At 35.3% G+C, this 19163-nt stretch overlaps 1 protein-coding gene across 1 annotated transcript in view; it reads right to left on the minus strand.

The window, feature by feature from the left end:
- CAPRIN1 (cell cycle associated protein 1) overlaps positions 934-19163 on the minus strand; it is a 36110-nt gene continuing 17880 nt past the window's right edge. Inside the window, exons 7-19 of the mRNA XM_018059257.1 lie at positions 17351-17488; positions 16125-16177; positions 15961-16047; positions 14756-14911; positions 14525-14633; positions 12581-12642; positions 12001-12111; positions 11652-11801; positions 10374-10524; positions 6308-6502; positions 5706-5809; positions 5244-5307; positions 934-3720 (exon numbers count right to left, since the gene is read on the minus strand). Coding sequence (XP_017914746.1) covers positions 3656-3720; positions 5244-5307; positions 5706-5809; positions 6308-6502; positions 10374-10524; positions 11652-11801; positions 12001-12111; positions 12581-12642; positions 14525-14633; positions 14756-14911; positions 15961-16047; positions 16125-16177; positions 17351-17488 — 1445 coding nt within the window. The 3' untranslated portion in view covers positions 934-3655. The remainder of the gene's footprint in view (positions 3721-5243; positions 5308-5705; positions 5810-6307; positions 6503-10373; positions 10525-11651; positions 11802-12000; positions 12112-12580; positions 12643-14524; positions 14634-14755; positions 14912-15960; positions 16048-16124; positions 16178-17350; positions 17489-19163) is intronic.

Below are 19163 nucleotides of genomic sequence, written 5' to 3' on the forward strand. Positions count from 1 at the left end.
TAGTGCTTGGAATGGTGACCTGGCAAAGAGGGCCCAAATTTGCTGAATGAAGCTTTGGTGTACTGACTTAATACAGTGACTCCCTAATCTAAATACAATACTAACAGAAAACCAGTACTAAAAGAACAGTAAAAACTGCCTTCACTGAATCAGGTTATCTTTCACTACTTACATACTCAAGGAGCCAGTCTTCTGCATGAGACTGGATTAGGCTTCAGAACCGCTGTTTAAGGTATTAAGATCCCAACTGAGAAGAATTGTAGTAGTCTAACAAGGTGAGGCTAACAGAAATTTAAGGTTTTTCCTTTCTTCTCACAAGTAGCACTTGTTCACTTAGAGCTTTGCTCAGTGGTATAAACAACTAAAGCAAACTTCACTCAAGGACAATTAAGGTATCAGGTTTTAATATGATTTAATCTAATGTAATTTAAAACATTCACTAGTCTTTTCCAGTATTTCTGTAGAATTCAAAATGGGAATAGAATGAGCCTTAACAAATTACTTTCATATTCCTGAGGGTTTTCCCTCCCCCCATTAACTCTTTAGAAGGGATAATAAGCTTAAGAGCAATACTGATTTTTTTAATATAACTTACAGTCAATAAAACTTCAAAGAGTGCTTAATAAGAACTCAAATGGGATGAGATTCAGAAACTTAAAAGATGAAATGATGGGTTTTAACTTTGTGCTTACCTGTATCCCATTCCCCCTAAGATATATTATTGAAAATATAATGAACAATACAAATTTCCTAAGACACTTAGGAGATGAATATTCAACTACTTTCTACATTTTATGAACTGGTTGTTAAGAGAACATCTGTTAACTAACCTTCTGAGAATAAATACACATTCTCATGTCTCTAAGTGACGTCTCCCCCATCACAGAGTCATATATATACATAGGAGGTTAAAGAACAGCAGAAGCTAGCTGATTAAAAATACTTAATGGATTTTGTTTTAATATGAAGATAACGATGATCAGAAAACCTCTTTCAATAATATTCTTTAGGGATATTAAGATCTGAAAATAAAACTGCCCTAGCCAAGGTAATCAATGACACTGTACCTTAAAGCTTTAAAACAGAAGTCTCATTAGCCATATGAGATGATTGATACTGTGCATTTAAATGAAAGTACTTTATATATGGCATCTTGCTATACCAAGCCACAGTGCCACATGTGACAACCACCTCTTTTCAACTCTGCTAGAATATGCATTTGCCCACGCAAGGCCTCCTGCAGGGAGGACAAGCATCAAGCATCCACGAATTATACAGAACACTTAGTACCAAGACTCAGATCTTAATGGGACTTTTTAAAAAGTTCTCTGCCCCATAGAGAGGCGCTCCTTTAAAAAATATAGTCTGAATTCAGGCATAAGTTTTAGATTTAGACTACAACAGTAGAATGCCCAAAAAAAGGTATAATATCTCAAAAAGAACAAACGATTCTTTTAAAAACATACATAAGAAATAATCAAACTACTAATACCTTTACATATTCATGACATCTGCACTAACGCATAGAAGTTTGAAACCTAGAAAGCATTTCTCCCCCATCCCATCTCTGAACTGATTCATAGAGATCACTGTATAAAGAACTTATTTCAATTCTGATTTTAAATGTCATGAAATTATTTTCTACACAGATAGCAAAGTTAGTTTTATATATAGAAAGATTGTAAGCACACATCATCTAGGGATTACCCAGTGAACCACAAATATTTTATCTATCCGCCTAAAATAAAGCAAACATATGGTTGTGGTACATCCCAGGCAGATGTCATTTAAAGCACACAAGGGGAGGTGCTAGCAGAAGAAATACTTATTTGCAAAAGTAAACAGATAACCCTTCCAATATGATGTACCACAACCACACATGAGAAAAGTCAAGAACTTTTATTTTAAAATAAACATTGAAGATTCCCCCCTTCCCCACCACCCTACAAAACTTTGAATGTGGAATGTTCAATAGCCTATCCATTTTAGAAGGTTACAAAACCAACAAAAACTCCAGTTGTCTAATGATGAATATTTGAGAATAGTTTTATGGGTTTAAGTAGCTGAGCACCTACTGGAAAAAGTCCTTAGCTAAAGGCTGAAAACTAAATTCAATTTCTGCACAGAAAATACCATTAACTTAGTAGCCTTTGCTTAGTATAAGGTGGGATTAATTCCCCATGAAGTCAAAGTGGGATACAAACAAGCAGCATTAAGTTCATAGGCACACAGAACTAGTGCTCCAACTGCTAGCACAAATTTCAACATCGTACATAAATTACTAAACTGTCCATCGTCATCAGACTTGGGACTCTCCCTATACATCTATGGGAGGGAATCACCACTTTGAATAAATACCTCCATGTGAAACAGATAATTCAGTTAGGGTTAGACGAAAGATAAGTGCAAGTACTGTAGAAATAGCTGCTGGAGATAACCATAAAATTTGTAACACTAAACTGCATGGGGTGAACCACATAAGCTGCTAACTGTTGAACACCAGTGTTTCAAGATACAACTTTTATAAACATGTTTTATTTGTTTGTTTATACCATCAGAAGTGAAACTATTGACTGTCATTTCCCTAAAATAGGGAAATCAATCTAAAACACATACTGGTGCTTTTCAAAAGATAGCAATTTAAAAGGGTGGCAGCAGCAGGCATTTGATGTCTTTTTCTTTTAAAAACTTTCAGGCTGCAGGAAAAACATGTAACCAAGAGTGTTATGATTATCCATTAGATTTTCATCAGTACCTGTACCAATTTAGGTGACAATACAGCAAGATCCAAGGATTAGTGACAGACAATGTACGTCATAAGGAATGATATATACTACCAATCCTTACAAAAGTCATTGTCAAAGAAACTGTTAAGTGTTTGAAAGGTATCTAAATATTTCACATTAAGTACAGAAGCGGCCATCCAGATTATATCCCTTAATTGTTGCATATTTTTCAAAAAGTGCCAATCAAAGCCTAATTTTGCATTTTGGCTTTGTCTTATACAGTATCAGCTGTTAAAAAGCAATTTACATGTGTCTTAAACCACAGTCGTCTGGCCAGAGGATGAATAGTGCCGTGTCAAAGCCTAAGGCTGGTACCCAGCCTTGTATGTGTGATTACGGGCCCATGCATAATTTGGTATGCATCTAAATGTTCAGTGCTCCAATTTAAGTGGAAAAGGTGTGAAATGCAGTTGTTCTGCCAAACCACACTCCACTCCTTCCATCTTCCTTTCAAGGGAAATATTTTAGGTTTGTCAGTTACCATTGAATGACTCTAGGGCTGATTTGTAGATTTTATCCAATGTCAGAAGTCAATCTTGCGTTATCCAAGCCACTTCAAATAACTATGGAGATATCACCCCATTAAAGTATATTATGTTTTACTCCTAAGCAAGGGTGAGGAATCTGAGTATCATGTGCAAGGCTCAAGATGACGCTTAGGACAGAACATGCAGAGTAAAAATAGTTTCCTTCCATATCCAGGTAATATAAAGCTGACAATTGTAGTCCTGTCTTTATGGGATGAAAACAGTCCCTTTACAATAAGTTTCCTGAAAGGGAGAACAAATAGATAATAACTCTTCTGGTAACATATTATGGTACACTGGCCAGTGTGTTTTTGGCGATTAAACATAATCCTGTGAATCAGATTAATTCACTTGCTGAGTGTTCATTTGCGGCATCCCTCTGTTGGGTCTTGGGGGCCCTCCACGACCTAGAAGACAAAAATGGCATTTGGTTTTTCTTTCAAATATTATTTGTTCTGCCTTCAAGCAGATTTTCATCTGAAGTCAAGAAGCATGTGGGCAGCTTGTCACATTATTAGGTTTAAGAGGTCAATTCTTCAGTGTTCAAGTTTCACCTGTCCTGGAAGTTGCCATGCGCAAATTTGCTCATGTTCTCTAGTTAAAAGAAGAGTAGAGCTAATGGAGTATTCCACCAGTACTCATTCATTCATTCATTCAACAAGTATTTATTGAGTGCCTACTATGTGCCAGGCACTGTCATCAGGCGTTGGAAATAGATACAGCAGTGAAGACAGACAAAGTACCTGCTCTCATGGAGCTTACATTCTAGTATACACGCTAGCTTACATTTCAGATAACATCATACTATCAAAATTAATAAAAGCACCAGAATGAAAAACAGACCTTATTACCTAAACTGTTATAAAGAAACTACATAACATTCAAAATTGTATAATGACTTGTAACAGATAAAGTAACTTTTTACATGCTGTTAAAACAGATTTATAGCTACCATTCAACTCAACTTTCATTGAATATGCTACAAGGTGAGAAAGAACATAACCCACATTCACATGCAAATATCCTTTGATACTTCAAGTCAGCAATTCCCAAGTGATCCATAATTTTAAAAAAAAATGCACCTTTTTGCTGGCCAGTTTCTACTAGCATTGAAATTAAAGAATTTTGTAATTCCTCCTTAATATACATTTGTATACATATTATGGCCAATATCTAGAGGAAATCAATTCAACTTCCCTCAAATCAGAGAACCATTTAGAACTTCAGATCATATGAAATGCTACCTCTAATTGTTACACAGACTGACTTCCTACCCAAATAGGAAGTAGTTTTCCTATATTAAGAGACAAAACAAAAAACTCTTAAAACCTGTAATTTTTAAGTATAGTTCTGCAAGTTGGCTATGAATTTGGAGGCTTTGTTTAAAAGTCAGAAATAATGACATTTTTAACACTAATAGTGGTCCAAAAGTCATTGAAATTTCAATTTTCTATCACTTCTAAATGGTTCTCTAAATGTCACTATGGCTTATCCGGCCATTAAAGGGTTTCTGGCCCTAAAATATAATAAGCATGTTTCAAAAATGAAAAAGGAATAATAAATTTATATAAATGTTCAATCTCATTCCAAAAATGTCTTACAAAAATGTTTCAGTAAGTACTTCCTAAAAACATTTAGCAGGTTTTAGGACCTGAAAAATAATTTGCAGTTGGAAAAACACTTTCTGAGGAGGAGAAATGTTCTAGTTTTCAAGACAGTTTATATAGTAACAGGGATAATCATTCAAAAAATTAAATTTGGGTTCAAGATAAGTTTTAGAAACAGAGCATTTCATTTAATCCCTAGCAACAACTCTGGAAATGATAAATGTATTCCTAACATGTAACCTACATGCAGACTATGAACAGCTCTTCCAAGGCCAGAACAGAAGCTCCACTTAGGAGCTAGGATCACCACCACAAAATATTACCTCGTGGGGCTCCCCGTGGTCCACTCTGCCCAGAGCCTCGCTTGAAATTCTGCTGATATCCATCCTAAAAGACAAGCTAGTTAGTACTGAAGAAAAGGTAATTTTTAATGCTTACTCTATTCTTACAGTCTTTCATAGCATACAAAATTCTTTGTTATTCTTTTAGACACTTAAACATAGCATTGCTATAAGATATTCTGTAATAGTACTTCTCTTATTTTCAAGATTAACGAGATATACTTCTTTGCTCATAAAAATCATTGTGTTTATCAAACTCTATTAAATGAATCCCTATACTGAGTGCTAAGAAAAGCAAAAGTCATCATTCTCCACAAAGAAGTATCTTGTATAGAGGTTCAAAATTAGCCCCAAATTACTTACTCTAGTTCGTCAAGCAACTACATTAGTCCCTTTCATTGTGGTACTTAGGTCAGGTTTATATTTTTAAACAATTTCACCTACCCTCTGATAGCCAGAGTAGTCCCGGGGAGCACTGAACTGAGATTGTGTATAACCACTGTTTGGAGTGTTAGTAGAGAATGAAGGGCGGTAACCATCATATCCTCCTAAAATTTAGGACAAGAAGAAAAAGCAAAAATTTTTTTGTTGTTGTTATCTTCTTAAAGAGTTTTTACCTTCTCTTCTTAAAGAGTTTGACCAAGGAAGAACTGAAAAACTGTTAAGCCATGCTAGTCATTCAAACTAATTTCTAATTTCCTACCCTGATCTAATTTGTCTCTATTGCGTTCTAAGATGCAGCAGTTACCCATCCTTGCACATACACAACACAAAAAACAACAAATCTCCTAAGGTCTCGTAATTTATAGAAAGCACTATCCTTTATAGGACAGTGGTAGATATGGGTTTAATACATACAAAATACTCAGTCCCAATTCTGCCAACTTAAATAACTCTTATCAACACATACAAAAAAAAAGTTTACACTGTACATAAGAAGCTAATGCAGAGAGATACAATTTTTTCATAAAAAACATGACATATTTCTATATACTGTGCAAATTAGAAAAGAATATGAACTTTCTTTTAGGGGTTTTTGTCTTTACCTCTGAATCCATTAGCAGGTCCTCTGTATCCATTCATCAAGCCTCTAGCACCACGGGAACCCCCACGAGACACACCACGACTGTTGTAATAGGGCTGACTGCTACGTGGAAATCCAGTGTTCTGCTGAGGAGGCTGCTGGTGGTTACCAGTCACCTGATGGGGCTGGTCCTGAGAACCATGATAAGTGCCAACCACTATAACAGAAAGAAAAAAGTACATATATACATGTATACACACACACAGATACACACACAGCTCATTACAATTTACCTGATTTCCTATATGCTTTCTCACTTAAGAAATTTCTTACAGTCTCCTCAAAGTTTAATTCTGTCTTTAAATTTTCATATTAATAACAGAGAAAACTACACATTAATGAAATCCCCGTCTTGCTCCTACCCCTGTACTAAGCCAAGAGAATGAAATTCTCCAACAATAATTCCAAACCGCTGAGAGCACACATTGTGTGAAAGCACACCTATCCTTCTAAATGACTTGAAAGGCTGTATTATTTACACATCTTCTGAGAGGCACCTCTATATAGCACAAATGACCTACAATAATCAAAAGACTTTATGTACTGAAATACTTAGATTCTGTACCATTTAATTACTTCTTTTCATTATAATAAAGCTCCTATTGCTAGTTTTCTTATTCCTCTAAATTTCCCTTGATATTTGTTAAAACATACAAAAACATACCTTTCCATAGCTAAGCAGCTATAGCTAGAATACTCAATTACAAAGATAAATCAGCAGAGGCCTTCAACATATACCCTGTCATAATACTTGAGTACATTTCAAGTATTTTAAATGCACAGCCAATTTAAAAAAGAATTAAATAGTACTCATACTGGCACTTAACCCCCTGAAGTGAAGGTTCTACTATGGGAAGTATGGAAGTATTCTACTATGGAAGGTTGTCCATGCTATTATATATATGTCCCTCCTCCTTCCACAATGGGGAGAAGCCTAAAATCTAGAAACCTTCAAAAATAAAACAGCAAGATACATTCCTGGTATTACCCCAATGTTCATAATTCACAGGAGAGAAAAAACAAGGCTAACAGTAACTTTGGGAGATAAGGAAGGTATAGACCAAAGGAAGGGCCATACTCAAGGAAGAAAAAGTCAGCAGCCTCCAGTCAGCCCAAATGTTGTATGTTTGGGCAGAGAAACAAGGTAGTGTGAGTCTTGAAAATTTATCTGACCTACTTTGTATCTCCAAGAAATCCATGTTTATGGGTTCTCAGAATGCTATTTTGCAATGAAAAAACTAGAGAATGCCTAGGAAGAAAAGGTTCTTTTTTGAACTATGTAATGGACCAAATACACCTAAGCACAATGTGATCTTTCAAATTATCTTTTACTACATTCTCAAAACACAGCTATAATACAAATATCACACCAGTAAAATTTTCTATCTATAAAGATTCACTCAGGAAATTCCCTGGCGATCCAGTGGTTAGGACACGGGTTTGATCCCTAGTGGGGGAACTAAGATCCTGGCCACATGGTGTGGCCAAAAAAAAAATTTTTTTTAATAAAAAGATTCATTCATATGCAAGTAGAAAATGGTCAGAAGAAGTGAATTTTTGACTTTGTCAGCAAGAACTTTATTATCCTTGGTCAAATCTTACTGCAAGAAACTCAAAGCGGAACAATTAAAGTGTGATCTTTATTTTAAAGATCCTAGTTAAGTGCACATAAAGCATAAGCACGCACTTTCAGTCCATAGAGAAAAAAGTCATATATCCTTGCCAGATCTTTTTTTAATGTCATTGTTGATGAGATACTAATTCAAAACTTCTGAAATGATGGGGGACTTTCCTGGCGGTCCAGTGGCTAAGACACCACGCTCCAACTGTTGGGGGCCAGGGATCGCCCCCTGGGAACTGGATCCAACATGTTGCCACTAAAGATCCACATGACACAGCTAAGACCTGGTGTGGCCAAATAAATATTAAAAAAAAAACACAAAACTTCTAAAACGATGGGATACACTGACTTAATCAACAAATATCGTTTAATGCCCTCAACATGCCAAGCCAGGTCCTAGACACAAGGGATGAGATAGTTTCTGACACACAATCCTTGCCCATAAGGAAGTTTTAATAGTAGGAAATAATAAGTAAATAAAATACACATACAAGTAAAAACATCTATATTATTTCAGGTAATAAGAGATTAAGGAAAACACCGAGTAGGGTAAGTGAATGACTAAAGTAAGCATATTATATTTGGACAAGACGATGAAGGGAGGTCTCTGTGAGGTGGTATCTGAGCACAGGCTTAAAAGTCACAAAGCAAGCTATGCAAATAGTGGAATAAAGTTTCAGGCAAAAAGAAAACAAAGCATAAAGGACTTTGTCTTTACGTTAAAGAAAGAAGATAATTTGTGTCTGTGGCTGTTTGGGCACATAACGAAGAAAATAGGACATACACAGGATCAAGGTAGGGGCCTAGATCGTGGATCTCGTATAAGGTAAAGACTGGGTTTCTTTTCTAAATATAATTGAAAGTCACTGGGAGGCTCTGAACAGGAAGAGAGACATCTGATTTACATTTTAAAATCACTCTAGCTACTGCGTGGAAAACAGAATGGGCTAACATAAGAGTCAAGGGAGAGAGTTGCAATATTCTAGATAAGAGTTGATGGCTGCCTAGGTTGCAGTGGTAGTGTGGATGTATTTGAGCAAAGCATATGGGCTGATTTATTTTGTACTAAAAATATCTTAACTGTTTTGAAGTTAATTTTCATTGATAACATATATTTTGACAAAGTAAAAAAAAGATTATCTAGCATCAATGCTTCATAGTCAATTAGTGAAGATTGAGTAGAATATAAGATAGATTGAACTCAACTGGCACAAAAGGCAAAACTAACCAAATCAAATGATAAATCAAATTGATAGATTTATCAATATGATAAATCACATATTGGTAATTCTCGCAATATTTCAAACTGTTTCATTATTAGATAAGTTATGGTGATCTGCAGTCAGCAATCTTTGATGTTACAACTCAAGTGAGGTCCTGGAGGATGGTTAGCATTTTGGGGCAATAAAGTATTTTTTAATTAAGGCATGTACACTGTTTTTTAGGCATGATGCTATTACTGCACACTTAACAGACTATAGTATAGTGTTAAGAGAATTTTTATATGTACTAGGAAACCAAAACATTCATATGACTCACTTTATTGAGGTATTTGCTTTATTGCAGTGGTCTGGAACCAAACCTGCAATCTCCTCAAGGTATGCCTTTACGTGGCACTGAATAATTAAAGGAGCCTGAGAATGAGAAGTCCAATTTTATCATTCAGAAGCATAGATTGCATAACTGCCAAATTTCTATCAGACTATGGTTGATTCAAACTCTACTGATTAGTGATGCTAACTACCACAGGGATATGTAAGAAAAATTATTGTTGACCCAAGTCTGTCAAGAAATCAGAAGAGTTATTCACATCAGTCAGGTTTACTAGTTTGTTGTGGGATTCAAATTAAATCTCTAATTATTTGAATTAAATAAGCAAAGACCTAAAAATATATATATATTTACGTCTTACAAATATAAGAAACCTACTATTGTCAGAAATATGGTTACTGGCCAAATTATGACCTTATTTGCTGGCAAGGACTTTGTTTTAACCTAGTCTACTAAATGTAGCCTTACCATGCCTTTACTGCTTAACTTTGTATAACTGACTTGTTGCCAGATATCATGCTACCAGGCTTCAATTAATTAGCAATTAAAACCAAAGTTGATCCTAATTCAAATAACAAGTTTAATTCCACTAAAATCACCAATGACATAGGCTATTTTGAAAACTCACTGACCAAAGGAAAATGGGCATATGGTCCCCAAAACCTGCACATAATTCACATACAGCAAATATGGACTTGATTGTACCCAGAATCAACAGTGAAAAATTAATTTGTTTTGGACTACTACCAAAATAAAAACTCTTGGTCACTGCCACTCTAAAGTCCAAACTCGCCTAACAGTGTCAATCACTGCAGTGGAAAGCAAGAAGCCAATGAGGTGACACTGGTTTTCCTACCTGTTTGAAGCTGTTCTTGCTGAAGCTCTGTTTGTTCTACTTGGTGAGGCTGACTGGAAAAACTCTGGTTATAACTGGCCTGGTACTGATTTTGCTGTTTTAACGTTTCTGGTTCATTAACAGGAGGAACTGGGGCATTCATATTGAACACCTATAAGTAAATAAAGTAAATGATTAGTTCTTCCCTTTATGCTAATCATTTTTCTACTTTTAACATGGCAGATCTCAATGCTGATCTTAACTGAGACGTAAACAACAAGCATCACAAAAGTCTCAAGATTTATTTCTCTGTCTCTCTCTCACACACACACACACACACACACACACACACACGTTTCTTAGTTAATGCACTTCAGTGTTGGAAAGTACACATACGCGTCATAGAGCACTTTTTAGCAGAGTATAAACAAGGATTAAAAATCAGAGAAGACACAGGATTAGAATCCTTGGAAATGCTATTATAAATGAGAAATCTTAAAAGATGCAAACCCCTGATATACTACCACTTAGATAAATTAAATCTATGAACTTTAAGTTGAATATTTCATTATATTTTAATTGAAAATTAGTATTTTAAGCATTTAACTATGAATTTTCCTGTGAGCACTGTTTTAGCTATATTCCATTGATCACGGTATTTTCGTTATCATTATTTTCTAGAAATCCTGTGATTTAGAGATTCTCACTGAAGAACCGAAGTATAGTATCATAACATCTATTACTCTAAGATATAATTCAGTAAATTAAAAGATTCAGTAAATATGACTAAGTATAAACAATTAATCTCTAGGTAATGATCTGTGTTGTGTGTATGCTCCACCGTGTCCGACTCTTTGGGACCCCGTGAACTGTAGCCCACCAGGCTCCTATCCATGGGATTTTCCAAGCAAGAATACTGGAGTGATTTGCCATCTCCTTCTTCAGAGGATCTTTCTGACCCAGGGACCGAACCCACACATCTTCTGTATTGGGGGGGCAGATTCTTTACCACTGTGCCACAAGGGAAGACCAATGATATATATCAGTCTACTTTTTTCAAATTTAAAATTCTGTTACTTTAAAGGGTGAAACTACAAAACAAGATGTAGGCACATAACTCATAAGATTCAAGTTTATCTCTGTGAACAGAAAAAAATGAGTTTTATGTTCAATTAAACATAATCTAAAGTTACAGTAGATACAGACTCAAGCACAAAGTTTTTGTGACCTTTTGCTGAGACTCTACCATGAAGATAGTACACACCAGGCCTTTAATGTCAACTGACTTAATCTGCTTACCGTTTGCATGGATTGGAATGGAGCTGCATTTACATTGATTCCACTGCTATGTAAAGGTTTGCTTGTCCCAGCCTGGAACACTTGAGGCTGAGAAGCAGCAGGAAGGGATGATGATGCTGTAGTCTGGTCTGTATTTAAAGAGATCGTTGCCTAAACACAAAGTGAATAGATGCACTTTAGTGGTAAACTAAGACCCACACATATGTTAATGAACTCAACTATCTTATGAAACAAAAATAATATAGTGAATGAGTCAGGTCCAAAACAAAGAGATACTATATTAACAGTTATTTGCCTCCACCAATTCAAGTGCCTCATCAAGTTTATATGACCTAGTAACACAACTTGCCTGAATCTGGTCAATCGGTTCCTTTTGTGGTCGTTGCTCAGTAGCATGAGAAGGTTGGTACAAGGGTTGAGACGCTGTATATCCCTCACTTGTGGATGAAACCAAAGGAACCTAACAAAGAAGTAAAGAAATCAAAGCTTCATTCTGTTATAAACCAACTTCATTACATACAGGGCTAAGAAACAGACATTCATGTTAAAGAGACTATAAAACCTAACAACTGGAAAACTACATATATTAAGGTCAAAGTTAATAAACCCAAGCCCAGTTACGAAGTTCCCTATAAATGTAGATAATATTTACACTAAATTTTAAAGTTATGAAATCTAAACTGTCATCTCAAATTCTCAGTTTGAAATTTTAAAACTTCATTATAATTAAAAACCACAAGGATTAACAAATAAATTGTTTTTATTAGTTCATTAAAGGAAAAATAAAGGTAAACATGGAAATAAAAGTTGATAGCTACTCATGCCAGACTTGACAATGATCAAACTCACACCTGGTTTTCATAAGCTAGCTAAGAAAGAGACCAAAGAACTGATTAAAAACAAAAACTGCAAAAATTTTTCAGTCTTACCTGTGTAGCTTCTGGCTGTACAGAAACTTGATTAGGTTGAGCAAGTCTAGATTCAGAATGAACTGTAAAATTGACCAAAAAAATACTGTCATACAAAATCAAATTTCTTCAGAGATGTATAAATATCTTTTAGTCTCTAAAGTCAATTTTCTATAGCCAAATCCTAAATAAACTATTTAGCAATTAGGAAAGTAAATGGGGAAGTACAGGAAGGATTTTAGCTTTCAAGTGAGCATTTTTAGTTAACTGATACTCATTATTATTAATCAACTGCCACATGCCTTTCACCTTTTTTTGCAGTGTTAGTCAAACAATACTAACAAATAGGTGTAGAGCAGAATAAGAATCAATGCTAGAATTATCCCTGAGAAAGAGCTTTTTAAAGCAGTTAACTACAAACAAGCACAGTCAAAACTTTGAGATAGATAATACCTAGAAATATTTTAACTATCAATTTTCAATATAATTGCAAATCCTTCCACTGGAAAAAATAGGAAGTTATCTTTAAAAAGCCTATATTCAATTCAGTGTGCATGTTACTGTCAACTTTCATCATTCTTCCACTACTGTTCCAAATCATAGTTAAACAGATAATCAAACATACAGTATCTTTCGTTAGTCATTTGGAAATCATCCATTTTCATTGGAGAGTCTAGTTGACTTACCATCACCTGAAAATCTAAATAGCTTTACAGATTACATCAGTGGTGCATGTGTTGACTGGCGTAGCTAAGAAAACTATGTATTTTCTTCCTCTGGTAGAGCTAAAAAAGTGAACACTAATAACTTTGTGAGTCCCTGATCTGTTTTCTAACTCTTAGTAAAGAGACATGAGCTCCCTTTCCTTTAGAAAAATCCTAACTTACCATATTAACTATGTTTATTAAACATAGTTTAATAGTTCCTTTTACCAGCAACTCCTTTTATAACATTTAAGATCAACATTAAATGTGTTACTTCATATTGTTCCATGTTTACGCCCTTAATGCTGACATGTTGTAGGAAAAAATCAAGATTTAAAATTACTAATGGTCTTTAAAAGATGCTCCACTTAACCCAATACAAAAGCACCAACCCTATTTACTGTGCTGCCGTTTCAAATAATGGTTTAAGATTAGTGAGAAATTGAAACTTCAGCTGTCTTCTAGTCCATCTCTTCCACTTTCCTCTTAAGCATTTCCTTACCCCCTCACTACTCCATCTCATTTTTAAGTAATAAGATGTTGAGAAATCCTCCTAAAAAGCTGCAATCATCCTTCAGAGAAAGACACCCATCTTTTTTAGATTAATTTTTAAAAAGTAATTTGGTCTTTCCTTTTTCCAAATATAGATAACGTCTTTTTTTGTCACGCAGCATGTGGGATCCTAGTTCCCTCACCAGGGATCAAACCCACACCCATTGTATTGGGTACCTAAGAGTCTTAACCACTAGACCACCAGGGAAGTCCATTCCTAGGTTAATTTTGAAATTTAAAAAGCCAAGCAAAATTTCATCATACCAAGAAAAAAAAAAACAAAACACCCAACCAGGCATAACACATCTATAGTTGTACAAGTCAGGATGTGGCTGCTATAGGGCAAGGGAAGAGGTTGTAACTAGGGACTACAAGGGAACACAAGTAGGCTTTTGGGGTATTAGTAATGTTCCACTTCTGGGTGCTGGTGAGTTTGAGTTTGTAAAAACTCATCACACTTTAAATTTCCATGTACGTTTCTGTATGTCCATATGCCAATAAAGTTAGCAAAAAAAAATCCACCGCTAATAATGATGGAACTACATTTATGGTTCACATTATAGGAAAAAAGAGTTAACATTTCTTACCAAATTAAAAGATACAAGATCTGAAAGTAATCTTTAAAAATAAAAAGATTAATTTTCACGAACTTTACATAACCTAAAAACACTAGTTCTGTATTGCTCACATAAACATGATCACTACCAACCTGGAGGGCAAACCAGCTGCGGTATGTCCATGTTCTGTGCTGGATTCATTGGCTGTGCAGATACAATGGCAGGATCAAGGGTTTGGTTTTCAAAATCCAGCATTGAATCCTAGGATATAATGCAATTCATATTTAGGTAGGATATAATGTATAAAGTTTAGGTAGGATACAATGTAATTAAGTTAATGTAAACACTTAACCCATCTGTCATAGTGTTTGACTAGTACCTACCTGTATGAAATTATAGGGCCCCTGCATTTGTGCCATAAGGTCCTGTACTCGCTGTCTTCTCACAAGGGGATCGGCTTGAGCCACTGGGGTCAAAGAGTGGGGTTCTGGTACTGAAGGAGATGCAGCCTGAGGTTGCTGCTGGAGTGAATTTACCACCTAAAGCAGAAGAGGACAGGTTGGTAGAATGACAGAGCTCCATCCACCACCGTCATGACTGGTCCCCAAATTACACATACCATGTATACTAGAAACAGAGTAACAGATTTGAATGTAGTCAACCTGACCAAATTAAGCCAAAGTTAACATTCTGATCAATGCTCTCACTTCTACAGTGTTCCCAATTCCACAGGGTTGCCACATATTAATAGCATTTCAGATTTACCCTGTAAACAGCTTAAAAAAAAAATACTGTGTCTACGTCCTAAAACCAAGTATTTTACTTAAACTGTTAAGCCTTCTACAGTAAGTAAACCTATACACCTATATATAAATAAATATATATCTCAGTACCTGATATATACTAAGCATTCAAGAAAATGTTAGCTATCATTAAACTTAAGTTCCTATCATTTCACTCTCCACCAGTACCATAGGATCAAGCTCTATCACACCTTGTCTAAATAGCTACAGAAGCCAAATTTCACTCTACCTATCATCTTCCTAATAATTTATCCTAATTATTGTTTTAAGTAATTCCCTGCTCTGCTAAGAAATGTCACGAACTGTTATTACTACAAATTTACATATTTCTCTGCCTGGCTGTTAAGCCTGGACAAGTCACAACCTTAGTTCCTTTATACGCAATACTGAGCTAACAGAACTTGGTAATCAACAGCATCAGGGTAAAGGAAGAGTCTGAGATGACACCTCAATGTATCCCCCGTCAGGTAGTTTTCCTGAAGGCTATCCATGCAGGAGACCAGATTTTCATGGCGCAACCTGATTAACAGGTTGTGTACTTAATAGGCTGAGCATGTAAACTACATAGATATTCGTATATTTTCTTGTGATTGGAACAGTAAAGTGGTGATTATATTAAATATCAACAGGAACAAATCACCTTTTAAACAGTCTTATATAATGAGTTTGTTATTATAATAAATGCACTTATAATGCAAAATACTTAAAAATCTAAATTTGTTCTTAGGAGAGACAAAAAGTACTAATTAAAGACAAAAGACAACCTTGTAACCGACAACTCTTACCTCAACTGTTTCAACTGTCCAGTCATCTACCTGCTCCTTTTCACCACTGCTGAACTGTGTTTCTGCCATAAATTGTCTATTTACATACTGCAAAGCAAAGTAAATGTTTGAGACCTCTGTTTGAAAGACAGAAAGAAAAAGCTAGCATAAAATAAAAATCATACCTCTGTTGATTCAACTTCATTTTGTTCAGTGTATTCTTCCACTGGCTCAGGTTCTAAAAGGTTAAAAAATGATACAAAAGAGTGTAAAATATATTTTTAAAAGTTAACAATTCATTTAAATCCAGTTCCCCATCATATAGTCTGAATTTACAAAGTTATAGTTAGTAGTAAGTTTCTGTATTTTATTACTCTTACATAGTAGAAAACTTTTTTTTTAACCATGTATTCCAGGCTTATTTCAGTTTCAACAGTAATTATTCTGGATCAAATATGATGCCAATAAACCAGCATCCTAGTCTCCACACTAATCTACTTGGTAAAAGTGGTGGTGGTGGGGTGGGAAAGACTACTTGGGAATTTTCTGGCAGTCCAGTGGTTAGGACTCAGTGCTTTCACTGCCAGGGCCCAGGTTCAATCCCTGCTCAGGGAACCAAGATCTTGCAAGCCCCTTCCCCCACCCCACCCCACCCCTCAAAAAAACCCGACTTAAATCGCTTTATATGGATCTGCAACTGTAAATTCCACCAATCTGCAGTGTTCCTGTCTAGTTTCAACTAATAGCTAACACTTGTATGAAATGCTTACCATCATATACATATTACTTCCTAAATGAAGAACATGAGGTACAGAAGTTCAATAAGTTGCCCAAGTTTTACACAGCTAACATGTGTTATCATCAACTTATCAGAAAAGTCTTCATAGTAACTGTTTACCTACATATTAGTGATACATTAGGTGTCAGAATAGATCTCTGGTGCCTGAGAAATTTATAGTTGTAACTCTCCATCATAGAAAACAACAACAAAACCTCATACCAAAAAAAAAATTAAATTAAAAAAAAAACACACACACACAAAAAAAACCTCATATCATTCTCCTCAAATACTGGCATGGTAATAAGCCACAATAAATGAGCACACATCAGTCAAAATCTATTTGAAAAGCCATATATACAATAGTGGCCCCCTTATCCATATTCCAACTGAGCAATAATGTAGCAAGAGAAAGACATTTGTAACAGGGATAAAGATCAATAAGATAAATAACTGATATTTAACACCTCTGGGAATTCTCTTAATGTGTTTTGTCAATATTTGGTCATGCTACAAGTTTCTCTAAAAATCTAAGTGTACAAATGTAACTAAATCAATGTCTAGCTTGAACCTGTGGAAAGGAAAGTAAAACCAAGACCCTAAACTAAAGTTCACAGCCACCTGAGTACTCACCAGCTTCAGCTACCTGGTCTTCAACTGTAGGTGCTGAGGCTGCCTCCTCTTCCTCACACAGACCATTCTGGTGGTTGTGGGTGCTGTCAAAGTAGTTTGACTGGAAAACACGCTCAACAATTTCCTTTAGAGCTTTATCTAAAAACACATTATAATTATAATCTTAGACTATCTGACTTAAAAGATTAAACATTCTACAAGATACAGTAGTAAAAAAAAAAACCCGTTACTTAAAAAATTAAAACATTAAATTCCAAAAGAAATTTATTACAAAATAAGAGAACAAGAAATTATTTGTATTAAATTTTAAGCATTTCAAATAAGTTAGTCCAAAAAAAGGTCCAAAATAAAATCATTTATTCTTTCAATAACCATATATTTAGCAACTAACTATATGCTACTCAATGTACTAGGCACTGGCACTACAGAAAAGTATGTAAAAGACATAGTATCTGCCCTCCTGATTATCATTTATTCATTCAATAAGCATTTAGCACCTAACTATATGTTAAAAAGTCTACTAGGCACTGGGGCTACAGAAAGGTATGTGAAACACATAGTATTTGCCTTCCCTAATGTAACAGTCCAATAGAGAAGAGCTCTCAACTACTCACAAAAACAGTAAAATACCATCTGTGAAAAGAACTACACGGAAGTACATGCACTGGACCTTATCGAGCAGAAACCATGAGAGGCTTTCCTGATGTAAGGACTGCAAGAGCTGAGATCTGGAAGATGAGCAGTAGAGAGCAAAAAAGTATTTCAAGGCAGAGGCAACAGCATTTGCAAAGCCCTGTACAAAGAAGGGTGCCAAATACAAGTCAATTTAAGTATGCATTGAGACTGAAGCAAAGGAAATAGGGAAAAAGCATAAGGAAAGATAAGTCTGAAGACTGTTAAGGGCCAGAATTTGCAAGGTCTTACAAACTATATATATAAAAACTGCAATTAAAATAAAACCATTAAAAGATTCTAAAAAGGGATGGATGGTGAATTCAGGTGAGAGCACTACAGAAGAGAAAAAGCAGAAAAGTAGAGAAAGAAGTAGATTCAAAAGATATTTAAAAGGCAAATATAACTGTCAGAACTTGGTACATAAAGCTGTCAGGGCAACAAGTCAGGCAGAAGGTCTATGTCAGGAGTTAATTTCTGGCCTTGTAGATGTAGATCAAGAACTATTAATAGGTAACTAGACAGAAAAATGAAACTTCAGAAACACTAGATCAAAGGAGTATAAAATTAATCCTATACTCCTTTGATATAAAACTATTGGGAATTTCCTGGCCATACAGTGGATAGGACTCTGTGCTCTCACTGCCAAAGGCGTGGGTTCAATCCCTGGCCGGGAACTAAAATCCCACAAGATGCGCAGCATGGCCAAATAAACTATTTAACAATTTTTCGAATGCTGAACAGAACACTTCATGTGTTCTCTCTCCCTCTCCTTCAGAATCTCCTACCTCAGAGCTGTTTTAAAAACTTATGAAAACTGAATGCAAAAAAACACACTAATTTGAGTAAATTACACCTTTCTATTAACTGGAAAGGTGTTACATTCCTAAGATGCAAGAATGAGGCTAGGTAGAAAGTAACATCAAAACAAGCGACAGGCTTAGGCTTTAACCCTTATTAATCAACAGAGTTCATGAAAATTTTATCAGACATGACCAAAAGCTACTTTTGAATCTAACAAATTTATACCCATGTCAATTACTTTCTAATCAAGTGGGGAATTCAGTACATATTTGTAGCAGAACTAAATCAAGAAGTTGTTTTTTTTTTAAACCAAGAAATATAAACAACATAGGTCAAC

This window comes from Capra hircus, chromosome 15 (assembly GCF_001704415.2).
Source record: "Capra hircus breed San Clemente chromosome 15, ASM170441v1, whole genome shotgun sequence".
Taxonomy (NCBI): domain Eukaryota; kingdom Metazoa; phylum Chordata; class Mammalia; order Artiodactyla; family Bovidae; genus Capra; species Capra hircus.